This window comes from Suillus clintonianus (genome assembly GCF_016758775.1).
Source record: "Suillus clintonianus strain FC179 chromosome Unknown DEU56scaffold_25, whole genome shotgun sequence".
Taxonomy (NCBI): domain Eukaryota; kingdom Fungi; phylum Basidiomycota; class Agaricomycetes; order Boletales; family Suillaceae; genus Suillus; species Suillus clintonianus.
The window spans coordinates 376,058-392,602 of record NW_024539249.1 but is presented as its reverse complement, the minus strand read 5'-3'; the positions used below and the strand labels follow the sequence as shown (position 1 = coordinate 392,602).

The 16,545-nt window shown below is 48.8% G+C and overlaps 6 protein-coding genes across 6 annotated transcripts; 1 reads left to right on the top strand and 5 right to left on the bottom strand.

Annotated features, from left to right (window-relative positions):
• Positions 1–1,555: 1,555 nt before the first annotated feature.
• Positions 1,556–7,876, bottom strand: DEU56DRAFT_796308 (uncharacterized protein). Its single transcript, XM_041352887.1, has 11 exons — positions 7,560–7,876; positions 7,164–7,287; positions 6,560–6,839; positions 5,252–5,511; positions 4,680–4,716; positions 4,125–4,504; positions 4,021–4,070; positions 3,310–3,969; positions 2,873–3,246; positions 1,770–1,942; positions 1,556–1,711 (listed from the first exon to the last, which is right to left on the bottom strand). Exons 1-10 carry the CDS (start codon positions 7,756–7,758, stop codon positions 1,808–1,810), a joined length of 2,499 nt encoding a protein of 832 aa, XP_041209890.1. The 5' UTR covers positions 7,759–7,876; the 3' UTR covers positions 1,556–1,711; positions 1,770–1,807.
• Positions 7,877–8,462: 586 nt separating this feature from the next.
• DEU56DRAFT_900677 (uncharacterized protein) lies at positions 8,463–9,543 on the top strand (the record flags this gene model as incomplete). The annotated part of the gene is made up of 3 exons (XM_041356522.1): positions 8,463–8,709; positions 8,813–9,074; positions 9,357–9,543. The coding sequence occupies exons 1-3, from the start codon at positions 8,496–8,498 to the stop codon at positions 9,541–9,543; spliced, it is 663 nt and encodes a 220-aa protein (XP_041209889.1). The 5' UTR covers positions 8,463–8,495.
• A 1,191-nt stretch (positions 9,544–10,734) lies between these two features.
• DEU56DRAFT_755032 (uncharacterized protein) lies at positions 10,735–11,086 on the bottom strand (the record flags this gene model as incomplete). Its single annotated transcript, XM_041349883.1, has 2 exons — positions 10,735–10,936; positions 10,986–11,086. The coding sequence occupies 2 exons, from the start codon at positions 11,084–11,086 to the stop codon at positions 10,735–10,737; spliced, it is 303 nt and encodes a 100-aa protein (XP_041209888.1).
• Positions 11,087–11,116: 30 nt separating this feature from the next.
• DEU56DRAFT_276331 (Shr3 amino acid permease chaperone) lies at positions 11,117–12,482 on the bottom strand. Its single transcript, XM_041345432.1, has 6 exons — positions 12,369–12,482; positions 12,238–12,305; positions 12,062–12,183; positions 11,919–12,018; positions 11,694–11,866; positions 11,117–11,493 (listed from the first exon to the last, which is right to left on the bottom strand). Exons 2-6 carry the CDS (start codon positions 12,284–12,286, stop codon positions 11,386–11,388), a joined length of 552 nt encoding a protein of 183 aa, XP_041209887.1. The 5' UTR covers positions 12,287–12,305; positions 12,369–12,482; the 3' UTR covers positions 11,117–11,385.
• A 1,208-nt stretch (positions 12,483–13,690) lies between these two features.
• On the bottom strand, positions 13,691–14,688 carry DEU56DRAFT_276328 (uncharacterized protein). The gene is made up of 2 exons (XM_041345431.1): positions 14,141–14,688; positions 13,691–14,088 (listed from the first exon to the last, which is right to left on the bottom strand). Exons 1-2 carry the CDS (start codon positions 14,630–14,632, stop codon positions 13,948–13,950), a joined length of 633 nt encoding a protein of 210 aa, XP_041209886.1. The 5' UTR covers positions 14,633–14,688; the 3' UTR covers positions 13,691–13,947.
• A 101-nt stretch (positions 14,689–14,789) lies between these two features.
• DEU56DRAFT_796280 (uncharacterized protein) lies at positions 14,790–16,533 on the bottom strand. Its single transcript, XM_041352886.1, has 8 exons — positions 16,303–16,533; positions 16,225–16,247; positions 16,022–16,166; positions 15,949–15,970; positions 15,629–15,895; positions 15,516–15,576; positions 15,446–15,467; positions 14,790–15,396 (listed from the first exon to the last, which is right to left on the bottom strand). Exons 1-8 carry the CDS (start codon positions 16,456–16,458, stop codon positions 14,905–14,907), a joined length of 1,188 nt encoding a protein of 395 aa, XP_041209885.1. The 5' UTR covers positions 16,459–16,533; the 3' UTR covers positions 14,790–14,904.
• Positions 16,534–16,545: the final 12 nt, after the last annotated feature.

Genomic DNA, 16,545 nt, shown 5'->3' with positions numbered 1-16,545 from the left:
ATTTTATTTGTCAAGAAAAGAATTTGATTATGATTCTTCTCACCAGAGTGACCTCTGAAGAAAGATAAGAAAAGTTGTAACCAACCCTCATAGTCGGCACTATCCGGCGTGACCAGGAGGGTACCGTCCCCCCCCCCTCCCTCATCATCACAGGGGAGAGGGGGACCTTCACCCATTTCCCGGTACCGGTTATAGGGAAACGAACAAGCAAGTCAGCATATCAGCACCCTGACTAGCGATCCTGTGACAGGAACCTTGGGTTAGTTCTTTGCCGTATCTGAACCAAGTTGGTGAGAACCTTGCCTGGCGGAACCTTGTCTGCCGTTGTTCTGCCGTAGTTCAACGTTCAAGCCCTCGAAAACAAGTCTCAAACTCTCTGCTCTCACGAAATGCCCACCTTCGCCACCTAACTTATCGTCCACTTCCTTGTGGACAAAGAAGAAAAAAACGCTGAACACGTAGACTAAGTGTTTTTGGGTATACGTGTGTGTGTATTTGGTATGCACCCTTGATGGCACCTTGCAAGGTTTGAGTTTAACCCCAACTTGGTTCTCGCTTCCTCACCAAATACATGCGCAATTAGTTCATCGCATGATACTATCAACGTATCCTCTGGCACTGCAGTTCATGAAAAAGAAGTCCCCCCCCCTTTCATTTACGCTCCCGCCCTTATCCTGCCAATACGTATCATGGTCATGTTGAATCATCATCTCATCTTGGGTCAATTCTTCACCGTCAGTGATCTTCTCCGTGTGACTTCTGCCACTGAGACCGACCGCCACCTTCCCAAGTCGACAAACATAGATTTTCCTTGACTTTCCATCAATGATGATCTGCCCAACTTGACTTTTATCTTGTTGCCTTGAAGCTATCCTCATTGACCGGTTACCGCTGGAACCAGCAAGAATGAGCCTATTGATCCTCCGATATGGCATATCATTCAACAAGCCACATATCATTTCAGATACGCATATATAGTCGCCTGCCACCACCCCCCTTCATTTAAAAATCTTGGTTTCGACTTGCCGCCGCATCAGTCAGGGCTTTCAGCCCCCAAAGCCAAATAGATTCACAAGTGGCGCCCTGTAACGCCACGAATCAAAAACCATTGATCCCTAAGCCGACGCCAGCGCTATGTAACCTTATCCGTATCTTGTCTCCCACTCATTGGCATCTTGGCCATGAGTCATCCCAGTCGGGGCATGCGCCATGATTTCATTGCTATGCTACGAGAACTTAATGGTGTGATACGATACGAGAGTTTGTGACTATTGTCTGATCGGCGGGTCACCTATTAGCTCATTCGCCAAGTTCCTTACGTCTGTGTATGGCTAGGACCTTACTCTCGATCAACCGATGCGGCAGCTAGAAATGCTCAGTAGAACCGTCGGAAGACCCTGGCAAGCCGTTACGACCTCGATTGCGGTGCCGACGCACTTATTGAACAAGCGCACATAACTTCGTACGTCCGTTCAACTCAGGGATTCTTCCCTTCGCATGCTCATGCTCATGTTGACATCCATGGGCAGATCTGAGGAACTTTTCTACTTCCGGTGCATCGCGTAGGGAGTTGATCATGTCAATATTGAATTAGAATTTGTCAACCCCCACTCCCCGCCGTATTATCTCCAGCGAGCGACGGATATTGTCATATCATGCTGCTCTCTTGCCAAATACAAGCAACGGACGTACTTGCCCACACAGAAGCTTCCTAATAACTGGATCAGGCTCGACGCGATAGTGTATCACTGATAACTGTCGGTGCATACCTTATCGTCAACTGCAAGTTCCGCTAGAGTTTGCGTTGTCACTCCTCGTTAATGTTGTCTGGAATGTTCTCCAGGACTGCACCCCAAGTGGATGCGCAGCTCTCCAGAATAGACTTCTCGCTCAGCGCTAGTAGCACCGCCGCTCGGGTCCGATGCATATGCATCGGTGTTACCTAATTGAGGACAAAAGGACAGGGGTCAGCAAATTCGTTCTTGTAACGGCAAGGGAGGCGAGACATGAAGTGATGGGTCGGGTGCATAACGTAGGAAGGCAGCATCGCAAGAACGAGAGGTAAGTTACGACCCCTTGGAGCATAATGACCCGCTTCGAGATAAGTATATTCTGGGAGAACAATGGAAGAAGTAAAGTTTGAATAAGATTCAGCGACGTCATGTCGACCAACGCGCGCTTGATAAAAAATAGTAGAAAGCGTCGTGCTCAGATGGCGAGGGAAAAAATAAGTCGGACTTTCGCCTCGTCCATTCATAGCTGGAGTCTGCGAAGTTCGAGTGGCCAAGAAGAAAGCAACGGGGGAATGCACATATTATCCTTAAACCTGTGGTCCCCGCTCCACGGCTCCACAGGAAGTGAAAGACGAGAGAACGCCGATCAAGGCCCTATCCGAGGGGACACACACACAGGAAGTATTTACCCTGCAGACAAAAGGGGCAAGGATACGCGGTGTTCGAGCCAAACTCCTGGCAGAAAGGAGGTAATACTGGAAACAGTCACCCTGCCCAAATAAGCAGAGTATGAGGCTCTAAGTCATGCACTGGATTGACCGTGTGAAGACTGATTCGCCGTGTCAACCATGATATGAAACGGAAGCAGAAAACATGAAGAGAAGCCCGCCCGCTCATGTTTCAATTGTCATGCCGTCTATCCTCGCAAATCACAGCAAGACCATGGCAACGCAACACAAGAAGATAAAAGGCCGCTTCTCTAGCGCGCCGTTCTCCGCAACCAACTCCCCCGGACGCTGACAAGAAATCACGTTGCAAGCCCCATGCCTTGCAAACTCGCGAAAGACAACATGCCAATTGTTCGCGAGACGTGCCCCACACGAATTGAGAATCCAAGAAAATGAGGTCTAGGAACTCACATCTAAAAGCTCTCCAAGTTCCGCTGCAGTCAAATTATCAGCGTTCACATCGGATATGTGCGCGGAACCGGTATCGTGCTGGCAAAGGTGTACCACGATAAGAGCAAGCGTTTGTGCTACCCGATGGGTGTGCGTCGCCCGTCCGCGTCCTGCGATGGCAGTTAAATTTCCGGTGCTGATTGTTTCTTCAATGGGTGCGGCTGTACGCTTTGATTTTCCATATATATCCAAGGGCAGATCCTCCTGACTAACCACGGTATGGGGACTTGAGTGCCGTAAACGTTTTGGGGGCCGCTCCTCCACCACACTAGATCTTCTTCGCGGACTGCTCCAGACCATCGCTTGTGATGTGCTTGAAGGTACCGAAGGCACATCTAGTAACGTTTGAGCTTGAGGTGATACGGCAGGGCCATCGTATAATTACGACGTCAACTCACTTGTGTGGTACGCACGGGCAAGGAAACATGCGTCCCCACCGGCTCTGATCCCACTGGGAAGGTCGAGACCCAGAGACCTGCTGGCTGGCGCATGGAGACTAGATATGAAACAGGCACTATCTTGCGCGCTGGCATGAACATTGTTTTCGTTCATGGATATTCCGCCTGCGTCGGTTTCGGTTGTCATATGGTTTTGAGTGACATGAATGAAGGGATCGTCCCGATCATCCGAGGGGGTGTCCGAACGTGCAGAGATAGAGACTTCTTCGTCATCATCTCCCGTTTCCGTGGCATTGTCGACATAGTTCTGCACATCCACGAGGTACCGTTTCACGTCTTCCACAAACGATTGGCGCGTAGGCTCATTGTCACTCGAAACAATCGAGTGGGCAAAATTTGTCATGATTTCTGGCGAGCATATGCAGGTAGCAAAAAGAACGCAGAAAAGCCACAGGGTATGCGTCAGCTTTCCCTCGGAATTGATGTTGAAAGCTTCGGGAAGAGCAGAATCTGGATCATCCCGTAGAGACCATGGTGACGAGACTGAGGAAGCATTATAGACCATTCCAGTGTCACCTGCTTCGTCCCATCTGGGTTCAGTGGTCCACAGACTGGCAAGATGCGAATATATTCGTAAGAATAGGCTCGCAAAGTCGTCTGCTACGCGAATGCGGTAAATATACGGAGAATGCCGTTCTACAACGTACTCACCTATCCCGCGCTCATCACCCAATACGCCGCAGTCAGGCAAACTAAAGTTTCTGGAATTAAAACATTACCGCTCATCCACCATATCTCTCCGCTTGTTCCCGTACCTGATCTTTAAACGCCCCTGCGTGTCGGCATCGTTACTACCGTCGGCGGAAGAGTGTACAACACCTATAAGGTTGTTGATGAAGGCGGAGAAGGAGCCGTAACCTAAACTAACGATATCGTGCTCGTTCTCCGGCAGGGTGAAGCCGTACCTGGAAATGAGCTCGGCGTTTGAGAGCGATCCGTATGTGTTGAATACCTCAGAGTGAGGTAGAATGGGCTTAACAGAACACATGTCAAGGGTATCAATCTCAAGCGTCGGATCAGGTTTGGGGACTCCAGGAAGCGAACAGGCCCCTCGGGCAGGAACGGCATGGGTGGTTTCGTGATCATGGTCGCACTCCGCTAGAGATCCACATTCGACACAGACATCAAAGTCGCTCTACAAAAACGAACACTGAAGTCAGCTTGCATCCCTTGCGATAAATGAAATGTTGAAGAGCATGCGTTAGCAAGACGACAGTGTCACGCGACCCACGACCACGTCGTTAACATGTCCGAGTCGGATCAAGATGGAACGGTCCACGAGTCCATGCCCCAAATGCTGATGGGCTCACCTCCATATGCACATGATTCTCGTTGGTGTGATTGAATCTGTTGGGAAAGTTGTTAGCGGAGGAAGCAAAAAAAAATGAGCCAGACTGAAAAAAGACAAGTAGTAGGATGTGGTGCACGTGGTGGCCAACCCGACAATTAAAAAATGCATTCACTTGTAGGGCTCGGATCCTGACACTTGCTCCATAGCGTCAGGTAGCCGCCGGCGAGTCATCCAATCCAGTCTAAATTACAGTCGCTGACGTATTATGAATTGCCGCCGGGATGCCGCGAGCGGACGAAGACGTCAAGCAAAGCAAGCTAGAACTGACTACACCAAGTGGGTCACTGCTTGCAGGCTACAAACCATAATACTCGGCTAGAAGCATCATCATTGATGCGCTTCGGAGGATAGCACATTGCGGGGCACGCAAATTATCAGGACGATAACCCCATGAAGGTCGACTAGCTCACTCCAGGAACTACTATTTGTGGGTCCAACGTAAAATGGACTTCCGCGATGGCATCATGCCATTCATTCATTGAAAACGGATCCAAGCTCAAAAAAGAAAGATAAACTTTGAAAGTCACTCACGCATCAGCAATGGGCACCATCGCAAGACCATGATACGCGTCCACCAAAAACGCGCGGGAAGACACGAGGGAGTAAGCGTGACAGAACCCAGGCAGCGAGGGTTCCACTGAGTTCGACTCATTGCTGCATTCATCGAGACGTGGAATCCCATCTCCTGATATCACATTGACATTGTGCTCGGCCTCCGCTTCCCGAAGTCTGCCAAAGGCTGCGTGTAGCGTGGGTTCCACGATAGAGACGTAGTATTGACGTATTTCATCCTACCGGGTCAATGTGATCAGTTACTAGGCAGTACTTGGAGTGTGACCAAGTGGGATTCGTAGGCCAGAAATGGAATGGAAGAATACATCATGATAATCAAAGAACGCGAAGAGGGGATTGGGGAGAATCGATTACAAGAAGTGAAAGGGTCTGATAGACGCATTTAATAGAGCTCGAGTAGCCATCAAAGGGTATAAAAAACCGGCATAACAGGCGCAACGCCATTGTAGAAATGGTACTCCCCAATCTCAGGGTAACAAAATGTCAAGTAGGGCTGAAGAACTAATTTTGCCAAGAAGAAGACCCGGTTTGGCACTTGAACATGGATCAAGTCCGAGGCGAAGGACTCTTCTATGAGTCGCAGATGATCGAAGAGGGCATAAAGAGACAGAAGTGAAATCTCAACAATAATTTAGCAACCAGACATCATTAGAAGTAGCATCGAGCCAAAACATACATTGAACCAGAACACGAGGAGAAGGCATGTTGACAAGGTAGTTTGCACATAAGATAAGTCAAATTCACAGAAGTTAGCAGAGACGGGAAAAAACGTGCGTCGCCATATGGGAGAATGGAAGTCAAAGGGATAAGTGCCCGTGGAAAATGGCACCGATCATCGGCGGGTGATCCACGAAGGTGGAGGGTAATGGAAATAATGACCTAGCGAGCTCGTGTAGAGCATGCGCATCAGTCGGCCAAGCCGCCAATGTACATGCCCAAGTATAGAGAGCGTGGCCGCCTCGAGATGTCACTAAACCCATCAGTCATGGATGTATCCGAGATCATGATGCGTTCGCGCCACGCTGGTCCAATCCTGTGATACCCTTCTCAATTGACTTCCCGACTAGGCGATAATATCATGGATCATCCCGGAATCGATCATCGCACAAGTCAATCTCGTCTCGCAAGCAAAACGCATCAATTGAGAAAAAGAAGCAAAGCATAAAAAGCGGGACCAATCGATAAAACAGCACTCGAAACGAAGATTATCTTCCACAACACAAAACGCATATCAAAGCATTAAATTGACAGAGGCAGCAGACTTACCGTCAGGCCATCTAGCTCCATTTTGGCTCCTGCACAGGAAAGCCACATCCGAGCTCGCTTACCGTCTAGGTATTGGAGAGACGTAGCACACTCGGGAAATTCCGCACTGGAGCAAGCGGCTCCAATGGCACTTTGCGAAGGAGCTGTGCGTCCGCGGTTTGAGCACACACAGGACCTGAAGTCGATAACGTCCTTGACACCCCAGAATATGGCTATATCGACAATTTCCCGCGGCAGGCTCTGGAGGTATCCGAACCATTTGGAATCTTGGCCTCGCAAACTACACTCACAGCATGAGACACGGCAAAAAAAGCGGTTTTGATACACGATGAACCCCAAGATAGCGTAAGACGGTGGATCCGGATAGGAGTAATTCAGATCCAAGAGCCAGGGAAAGTCATAAATTGTCACGCGACATGGAACCGGTTAATTCGTTCGATCAGGTGTCATTTTTGCGTCAAGTATAGTTGTAGAACGTTGTGAGAGCCCAAGAAGCGGCATCACAGAGCAGTGTGGGAACGAGGCGAATCAGGGAGCGGAGCAGAATGCGCGAGTGAGCTAAAAGTTGTAGACAAAGTCGTAGAAGCATATGAAAAATACGTACATCTCACCATACAGGGCGAGAGCCAATGCAAGATGCGCAGCATGGCCATACGGCGCAGAGGTAATGTCCTGAGAGAAGAAGCATGACTTTGTTGAGAGAATAGTTGCCTTCGGAATGCGTACGACTACATCAACAATAAACAATCAGAATTGGATCGACGGGATTGTTTCAGAAGGAACATCATCATTCTTTTCTTTTCGGCCTACGTATGAGCCTGTCACATCTTGGTTCTCGAATGACTCCTCCACGCTAGAAGGTGGGGTACCCATGCCCATGACCCCAAATATTGGCAGAAGGTTTCCGCTGTATGAGCATCTTGGCTTGCAAGACTCACAGCCAACCAGTAAATTGGGAATTGCAACCATCCAGGCCAAGATATGCAAACCAAACACTCACGGGAACAGGAACAATCAATGAGGTGTTCGAGTGAGTACACGCTAATTCCGCGATCGCGCGAGGAGGTACTGCAGGAACTTTCCGTCCTACCGGCTAACTCTTGATGGTTTCTACTTTCCCGAACTTGTATTCTAGGATCGATTTGGATACCATTCTCGCTGCACCAAGTGAGAAGAATTTTGACTCTGGATGATAACATGCACGATAAGTGCTGTGCGTTTCCAGACTACTTGAAGTTAGTGTTGGTGTCGGATAGCCTAGTGATGCGACTGATGCTGAGGAGACAGCAGTGAAGGTAGCTGCCAGTGGCGCTGTCGGCTTTCGCGGATGATTTTAGGAAGTTGCCGTTGGCTTTGTGGCAATATTTTCCGGGAAATCTCCGCCGCCTGCCCCCGCCGGACCTGCTAAGTCTGTCGGTTATGTCTACTTTTGTACTTAACCTCCTTCTGCCGCTTTGCCACAGGAACCTTCAAGAAGCCCGCTAAGCTTAGGAATATCCCGAACAGCATCAGGCTTGCCACACATTTACTCTCATTTACCATCCCACTGGCCGTTCCAAGTCGTTACTCATGCATGGACTTGGTGTGTGCTAGTACCATGACGGCCGTGGAATTGACCTGCCTGACGTGACTTTTTATCCTCAGACTCGCCGAGAGGTATACTTTCCCCTGTTCAACTCCGAGGATGCCGTTCGCGAAGCGCTGCAGGGTGACACCAACTTCTTGAGTCTTGTCAGAACTGCCAGTTCTGTCAAGACCCAAATGTGTTCGTGTGCGTGCCTGCTTGGCGGCAACGGATACCTCGCACAGGTGATGCTTTGCAGTTAATTTCCCCCTTGGCTGAATGATTTTCATTGCTGATGGCACCTTTCGTCTCGGGACTCTCTTCTGCTTCATGTTAAAGCGCGTGAAATTTTCTCGGGAGAGGAAAAAACCCATGGAACAAGAAGGCGGGCTTGTTTATCCCCAAGCACAAAGTCCTCGGTCCATTTGGCTCGAGGCTGGCGACGCCGTCACGGTCCGTATCTTGTTATTTGCTCTATGCTGGCGCGACCACTGGATTGAGTGTAACTCACTTGGGGCCTCAGGCCCCAGTAAGGAGTCGCAAATTAAGGAGCTGTTCATGACTGACACTCATCCCCCATCATTGGGTAATTGTTTTGTTAAGCAGGGACAAATGTTAACAATGTTGTTTCGTAGGCTAATTTGTCATCGAATACACCATCACCACTAGCTACTTGATTTTCTCATAAGAAATCAGAAGGGGATTTGTTAAGTCCGAGACCAGCGCCTACAAGTCCATTCAAGTGCCGCGGATATCTGTTATGCGCACGGCGAGGTCGGTAGCGCCAGCTTGGTATCTCGCGCCCTCGTTCCCACAAAGCCGAGAGATCGAGCTTACTGGACTTACTTCCCACCTGCAGAGGTTGCAAAGGACATATAACGGCGCGGCGGAACCCGCAGAGCAACCACATGGTTTAGTAGCAAGGCAATGCATAGGGACAAGAAAGGGGGGGTGTAGGACGCGGAGTTAATTGCGGAGATTTGGATGTTGAAGGGGTTGTGTGTTAGCGAGCGGTGGTGACTGTAAGGATATGCGTGGAAGAGGGGCGCAAGGAAGGCGAGTGCTCGACGAATGTTTGACGGGCCATGTCGATTTGGTGTCTGTCCGGCACAGCTTGTCGATACATTACTGATTTTACAGGAGGGAGATGGAGATGACTTCTCCCATTGTATACTTTCTTCAGTAAACCACGAATCCTTCCCGTCGATAGCTTTCCTTTACTTTCTGCCGCAGCGCTTTCAAGTCCTTCATCACTGCTCCAACACGAAAACAGCTCGAAGGCGGCATGAATAACGAAGAGCAAAGTCTCAAGCTTTCTGCAACTCTGCGGGGGCGAGCCGACACACAGCAAATCAGGAAACTAGCAAGAAACCAAACAGAAAGTCGATCAATTCGCATGAGCAGCCAAAAGAAAGACTGAAATCATTCGTCAAGGTTCATGTAGCAGTCCTCAACACCTGACCAGTCTCTTCTTGTAGCATTCTTCGTCAATTTCCGAGTCTAAGTCACAATAGAAAAAAGCAAAATAATTGTTACGTTTGTGGCTCTTTCACCCTCCGAGTCCATATTCACCTTAGAACAATGTTACTGGCAGTGCTGAATAGGAGCACAAGCTAGATCTTGGGCCTGGCCCTGAAGGAACCGGACGGCACCTAACGTCAAGCACAAACGTCTTCAAGAACATGTTCATATCTGCGGAAAGAAACCGGCGCCGTCTGTCAAAACAGGGGTTTATTTTCGTCTCAGATGTAGTTGAGATGTCAGAGAAGACATGCCAACGAGAGCGCCTGTTCAACCAGATAAGCGATAGTTCTACACAGCCTAAGGGGACATTCTCGCCGTCATCAAACCAAAGAATCAAGTATCAGATTCCTCACCTGCGGAGTGACGAGAAGGACAACAAAGATAGAACAATGATACTGGATCCTGGACCTGACATCAGCGCGCCGCGGTGCCAACAGAGTAGCGTGTCCAGTGGTGACGTGAATCAACATCCAGCTGATGGACCAATTGTAACCAATTAAAACGCTGTGCTTTGCCAGGCTTCCGGGTCTACAAATCATGGTGACGAGTCGGGACTTGACCTCCATTGAGAGTTGTCCCTTTGCTGTTGACGTTACTACCGAATGCAAGAAGACTGGCCGATCATAGACGGCCTCTGAATAGGAATGGTACGGCTCACGGACGACGCCTTCGAGAAGGTATGTATCCACATCGCCGTCCCGTTTGCCGAACGAATGTATTCAATCGCGGGTAGGATTGTTCGGTCAGGAAGACTAGATCTGGCTATGTACAGCCGTGATAGAAGACCTTCGCGTCATGGCATTTTGATCAAAGCAGTGCGAGTCTAGTTCACCCCGTCAAATGACATTCGACCCTTTCCGCATTTGAGCATGTTCCACAGGATCTGGTTTACCCGTGCTGGACGCCAAAATAGAGAATTTCTAATTCAGGCCGAGAAACTTAAGGGTATATTCTGCGAAACAAACGAGCAAGAGGAAAAAGCCAATCGTACAGCATGATGGCAGTCTAATGAAAAGTTCAACCAACAGCGTGTAGTGCATAAGAGCTCGATCATGACTCACATATCACATGCAAATTATTGGAAGGATTACTTCCTCTTTGCCATTTGCATGGTCAGGTTGTCGATGTACATCTGCAAGGTCGAATTCTCGGACGTGAGTTTGTCGACGTCCGACTGGACGCTATGCACTCGTGCAACGAGCGCTGAAGATGCGAGATTGGTGACTGCGTGAACCAGTGATATCCAGGAAGAAGTACCTTGTAAATCGCCCTGTGCGGCTGAAATCTCTCTGTAGGGCAATCAGAAGCTTGTGGTCAGATAGTCGAAGGATAACTGACTTGAGAATCTTCTCCTTCCGTATTGCATCCTTTACTATGTCGCCAGGTTGCTGCTCAGGCTCGCCCCAGGCTGTGGCCCCTCCGAAATCATTGAACGACATGGTGTCACATGCTAAGATTATTCACGATCCGCTCGGTCACTATATGCACACAAACCAATCAAAATATATAACAAGTACTAGTACTTGGTGTTAATGATACTTGGCAATTCATTATACTACTGAAAACATCAGCAGTAACGAAAGATTGCTGTTTCGTCGTTTCAGATGTTCCTAGATAGTTCGATGCCAAACGCATACCGGGAAGCATGCGGAATTAAGATGGACAATGACAGTTGTCCATAGTCAGGGAACGCTACTGAGTAACGCCCGACCTCCCGCTTCGCACACCAGCAAAGCGTCTACTCTTTCTTGTCTTTCCCAGCACTGGCACTCCCTTTGGCCTTGAGCTCTTCTTCGATCCTCGCCAGCTCTCTCACCTCTGCACGGCGTGCGTATTCCTGTCCACCCTGTTAGAGAAAAAAACGTCAGAAATAGATATTGGGGGGATAACACAAGAAATAAAACGGAGTTCCGCGATGTGCTCCTCGGGCAGAAAATATTATAAATAAATGTTTCAAGCCGAGCTAAAAAATGGGGGGTTGACTGGCTTCGCGCGGGAAAGCGAGCGTCGCACGATGGAAGAGGAATGAAATTGTCTGATCATTACCTGAAGCACGAGAATGGCACCAAGGACTACCATCATGATGGTGTTACCTGCTGAGAGTATTCGCATGGCTTCGATACGGTCCGCACGTGTGTCGACATCAACGGGGGTGACAATGGTTCGCAAAGATGGAACTGTCACTCCAAGGTAGACAGATACTGCGAAGATGTAAGCCGCTAGTTGAAATATTGAGCAGCGTATCGGAGTAGGTCAAAATTTGGCCCCCACCCAGACTTGATCCATCAAAAAAGATGGCGCTCTCATCCCATTTAACCAGTTTTGCTACAAGTCCGAGAATACCAACCCCAATGAAGCCATGTAGCACCGCCTGTGACGGTGAGCATCATCCCTCCTGACAAAGGAAGACAAACCTTGATTGCGGGCGGTGCATTGAAGAAAGTGGCATAGAATTGGAAGCCGTCTGTGATGATCTCCTCCGTCAAATCCTGGTGCAGAATGCGGTAATCAACAAAGAAGCAGATGAAGAGGACACCTATTGCAGAAACACTAAGTTAGGTCTATCGAGAGATATGAGTTGAGGTCTCACCAAGAAAAAAAGAGCACGATGCGAGGATAGCGCCTTGTCTGAATCCCATCTTCAGGGTTACGATATGACTAGTAGTACTACGGCGTAAGTAACGGAACTTCTAACTTGTATTCAAGAATGAACGTGCTCACCGAAACTCAAATCAAGATATCAAGTTCGTCCAGGTCTTCGGATTCAGGAAGACCTATATATTATCTGTGCAATCCCCAGCCAGAAACAGAGAAAATTAGCAGGGCAAAGTTTTGAGATCGTTGGGGCAATGTTGGTTGTCTGTCCTACGTGGCTGGTACCAGGAGTCCCCACCCAACTCCATGACCCCGACGTCCAATCAATTGCATAAAGGTGCCTGTGGTGCCTTGTCCTTGGCAAGTCCGTGAGTCTCGCAACTTGATATCAACGAGCTCACTTGGTGCTTCATTGAACTTCATTCTCGCCATCTGAGAGTCTCAAGCGTTTCGTGCATGATGGGCAACCCATGATATTTGGCAGCATCTGGCTCGATCATCACGGGTGCGCGACGTTCTTGATTAATTCGAAGGAACCGGCGAACCCATCCAGCTGAACATCTTCTCTGGCCAGGGTGCACCCGACAACCGCCTGTAAGATTTTGTCTAGCAAGCGACGATCTTTTCAGAAAGGCCACGCTAATGTGTTGCTCAGTCCTGACCTCATTGAACTCAACTTTGCAAGTCATATATCCATGTACGTGCAAGTTCCACTTCGAACCTTGTTTTCAAAGTTTAGAGCTACCATATTTAAGTTCAAGCTGAGATATTTAGCAGGTCCCACACAAAGATTGCCCATACCCACCACCAACTCGCCACGCTATTCACAGGCAGCAGCAGCGCTGTACTAGCATCCATCGCCTCGCTGTTGGATGTTCGCGGCCCCCTCGAGATTTGATCACGATCTGCATGTATCCGATCGATGTGTTCGTTGCCTCAAGTTGCACAAGCTGTAGCGACATCGGCTGTGCACTAGCGAAGAAGAGAAAACGTGGCAAGATCCTCACTCGATTGACAGACGAAGGGCTGGTAGATTCTGAATCTCACCGACGTTGGATGCTATTTTTTGTTCGTTGCAGGTCTAGGGCGTTCTCATCATTAAGAAGGAACTGCCTTTCTTCTGATGAGTCTGACTACGGGAGACTAGGGCGTTCCAGACACCCAAGTCTTCTCTTTTGTCTTTTACTCAGCTGTGCACTTGCCCTCTGGTGTCCAAGAGATGGACGCCAGCTGGTATGTCTGTTGCTGTTGTAATACCAGACGACTGTTGGCAATTAGATGAGTAAACACTCTGCCTTGCGTTGGCAGCTGAACCCGTTATTTTATTCGTGATTTGACTACTCGCGAGTCACCAGCATCGCAGATGGGCCAATTGTGTAGAATCATGATTAATGATACATGATCGATAACGTGAAATAGTGCAGGTGTGTAAAGTGTCGTGTGATACATCATCAAGTTGTAATAAAGATAAGGAATTGTCAGGAAATGATACTCTAGAAGAGAAGCTGGCTTCCGTGCTATGTTTACATCTTCTTGCTAGAACTTGACGTGCAAGGCAGGGAAAAGAGGAGCGAGGTAACCTTACGCGTAGGGCTGTGAAAGGGTGAATGCAGGCTGGTGACACGAGCTAGTCTGTGCAGGAAGTTATGGAGTAATAAGATGGGAGGTGTGGATGCGTTGGCGCTCTGACAGGTAGCTCGTGACCTCAAGATCGGGTTGGGGTTGAGGGGAAAGAACGGCTATCCGAGATTGAGAGATATTTCATTCGCTTGATGATTGAATTGATAATATTGTCAGACGCGCGAGCATTTGGGGTGCTGAACTCTGGCACCGTCTCCGCTGTCCACTGAGAGGAAAATATTGTTACCAGAACCTCTAGGAAAGATGAGTAATCATACCTTGCGCAGCACCACATCATCATAGCTATTACTTGGGCTGCTGGCCGGAGGACCGGGCGTCATATCTCTGAAGACATTGCCAAGTTTGGAGACAGTTGAGGAGGTGGCAAGGGTCACGATACTGTCTAAGCTGTTCCCCGGAGATGAGATGGACGGCGATGATAAGGGAGTCTTGAAGTCATCGGTATCTTCGTGCGAAAACGCAGGAGAGCGAGGATCCTCGACGGCGGTCTCCAAGGAACACCCTTCATTGATCGGCGGACAGGTCTCTACAAGCCCCAGAACTTCGCAAGCTATTCTGTCAGATGCTTGGAGAAGCGCTAATGTCGAGATGCATAACGTAGCGATGGCGAGTTTTGCGGAACTCTGTTCTGCCTCCTTCAGAGCATGACGAGTGTGACGAACCACGGTTGTGTTGAAGAGGACCGCTGAAAGAACGCCAGTGATGATAACTCGAGCGACAGTAGTGGAGACGAAAGAGACTGTGTTCATCCTGAATAAATGTGAATAGTTCTCTTAGTGGGTATGGTTTGACTGAGCGGGCGGTTGGGAAGATTTCAAGAGCTCGTATCTCAATTTGTATGTTTGGTTGCGTGCGCAACTCGCGTCGTGATTGTCACGTGAACGCAAAATCAAAGCAATTGAATTTTGCTGCGTGCCAAGTACTAGTGATGTATTGTACTGGCAGGTGCACTTCCGAACGAACTACTAGTAATATATGTACAGATTGTTCAAACTTCAAAACTTCCAATCGTCCATGTCCCTTACACGACCTTCTCCACACCGGGTGGGAACTTGTAGTTTCCTTGGCGCCTGACCTCGTCGAAGATGCCCATCTCCACCAGGCTTTTATCATGTCCCCAAAGTGAACTCTCACTCTTACCATCACGCACACACCGCGCAACCTCATCGGCCTGGAAATGCCATCCATTGCCAACATACTCGAATCGCCTCGTCTCCTCCTTTGTCACCTTGTCACCTTCAAGGTACTGCACAGTAAAGCTCTTCGGGCAGTATATTGGCGCTGCGATCGCGATGGTACCCTTCTCGTACCGAATTACAACACCGGTCTGGTGGCCATGGACGTTAAGATTGCACGACAGAATGGCTTGTGCAGCCAGTCCCCTTTCTGCGAAGGTAACCGTGAAGGAGGTGTTGCGGTCGACCCCTGTCAGAGGGGTTTTCAACATTGTTCCACTGACGTTGCTGGGAGCAGCTCCTTGGTTGGCAGGGTGCTCGTACAGGGCAAGAATGGCCTGCGATTGTCATTGGAAGGAACATAAGCAAAAACAATTGCTGCCTTACCCAAATAAGAGGATATGGTCCCCTGCGACAAGTCAGATTATCCGCTAAATGATTTGCCTCGTGTACTCACAGATCTAGTAATGCGCCGCCACCAAGGGCAGGATCCAGGATGCGGTGAGTCTTAGGAAGTTCTGTTGTGTCCCATAAGATATGGCATAATTGAAATAACACAGCATTACTCACTGTCAATCTGAAAGTTGTCTGACAAGTCGGCTTGGAGAGCCAATGGTGCACCCAATACACCACTTTCCGAAATTTTCTTGACCTCAAGCGTAAGAGGCTGGAAGCGTGTCCAGAGCGCTTCCATAAAGAATACACCATGCTCTTTTGCAGCTGCAAGGAGCGACCGAAGCTCTGCCGCGTTTGTTGTCACGGGCTTTTCGCAAAGAACGTGTTTCTTTGCTTTAATCGCGTCAAGTGCATTTTCATAGTGCAGAGTATGAGGTGTGCCTAAATCACGCCCGGTGAGTAAAGATCGACTCAGATATGAAATGAAGTCGAACCAATGTAAACTGCATTGACGTTCTGCCCCACATTTTATTAGCTTGGTTGGTGCTGTGACGATATTCTACCTACCGGGTCTGCATAGACACCAGCATAACTGCCATATGCTTTGATTGACTGATCACCCTTGGCATATTCAGTGATGAACTTCTGCGCTGATTGGACACTTCGCGACCCAACGGCAGTCACTTTGTGCACCACATCAGTGACATTACGCCTGTATTTAAAATAACAATGTCATTGGGTTTCGCGATAGACAGTAGGGTGACACGGACGTTTTGGGATCAACAAGAAGATCCTACGCCGCACTTGATCGATTAGAAAGTGAAATAAACAGGCATCGTGGAACGTACTGTTACGAAGCAATTGGCTATTCTGCCAGTTGAGATAATGCCCCAGCGAAGAATGAATGGTTGGGTCATATAGTCAGCAGCTGTAACTCCAGTAGAGCCTATGCACACGGGAATGTATTGAGGCTGGTTGTTGCAAGAAATCCACATGTACGGCATCGTTATATATGTCCAAGGGGCTTCTGCTGCAAGTCACGGTGATGAAGTTAGTTCTCAGGGGTTCGGCCCGACTTAGTCAACTGCATT

Excerpts from the sequence above, each read along its gene's own strand:
- DEU56DRAFT_276331 (XM_041345432.1), bottom strand. The coding sequence starts at position 12,286 with ATGGGATTCAGACAAGGCGCTATCCTCGCATCGTGCTCTTTTTTTCTT. Across the intron at positions 12,184-12,237 it reads ATCGTGCTCTTTTTTTCTTG|GTGTCCTCTTCATCTGCTTC; the intron begins GTGAGACCTCAA and ends TTTCTGCAATAG. Across the intron at positions 11,867-11,918 it reads TTTTGATGGATCAAGTCTGG|CGGCTTACATCTTCGCAGTA; the intron begins GTGGGGGCCAAA and ends TATTTCAACTAG.
- DEU56DRAFT_796280 (XM_041352886.1), bottom strand. The coding sequence starts at position 16,458 with ATGCCGTACATGTGGATTTCTTGCAACAACCAGCCTCAATACATTCCC. Across the intron at positions 16,248-16,302 it reads TAGCCAATTGCTTCGTAACA|GATCTTCTTGTTGATCCCAA; the intron begins GTACGTTCCACG and ends AGTGCGGCGTAG. Across the intron at positions 15,971-16,021 it reads CTGGTGTCTATGCAGACCCG|AACGTCAATGCAGTTTACAT; the intron begins GTAGGTAGAATA and ends AATGTGGGGCAG.
- DEU56DRAFT_276328 (XM_041345431.1), bottom strand. The coding sequence starts at position 14,632 with ATGAACACAGTCTCTTTCGTCTCCACTACTGTCGCTCGAGTTATCATC. Across the intron at positions 14,089-14,140 it reads ATGATGTGGTGCTGCGCAAG|TGGACAGCGGAGACGGTGCC; the intron begins GTATGATTACTC and ends TTTTCCTCTCAG.
- DEU56DRAFT_796308 (XM_041352887.1), bottom strand. The coding sequence starts at position 7,758 with ATGTTATCATCCAGAGTCAAAATTCTTCTCACTTGGTGCAGCGAGAAT. Across the intron at positions 5,512-6,559 it reads TGGAGCTAGATGGCCTGACG|GATGAAATACGTCAATACTA; the intron begins GTAAGTCTGCTG and ends TTGACCCGGTAG. Across the intron at positions 4,071-4,124 it reads CAGGGGCGTTTAAAGATCAG|AAACTTTAGTTTGCCTGACT; the intron begins GTACGGGAACAA and ends TTTTAATTCCAG.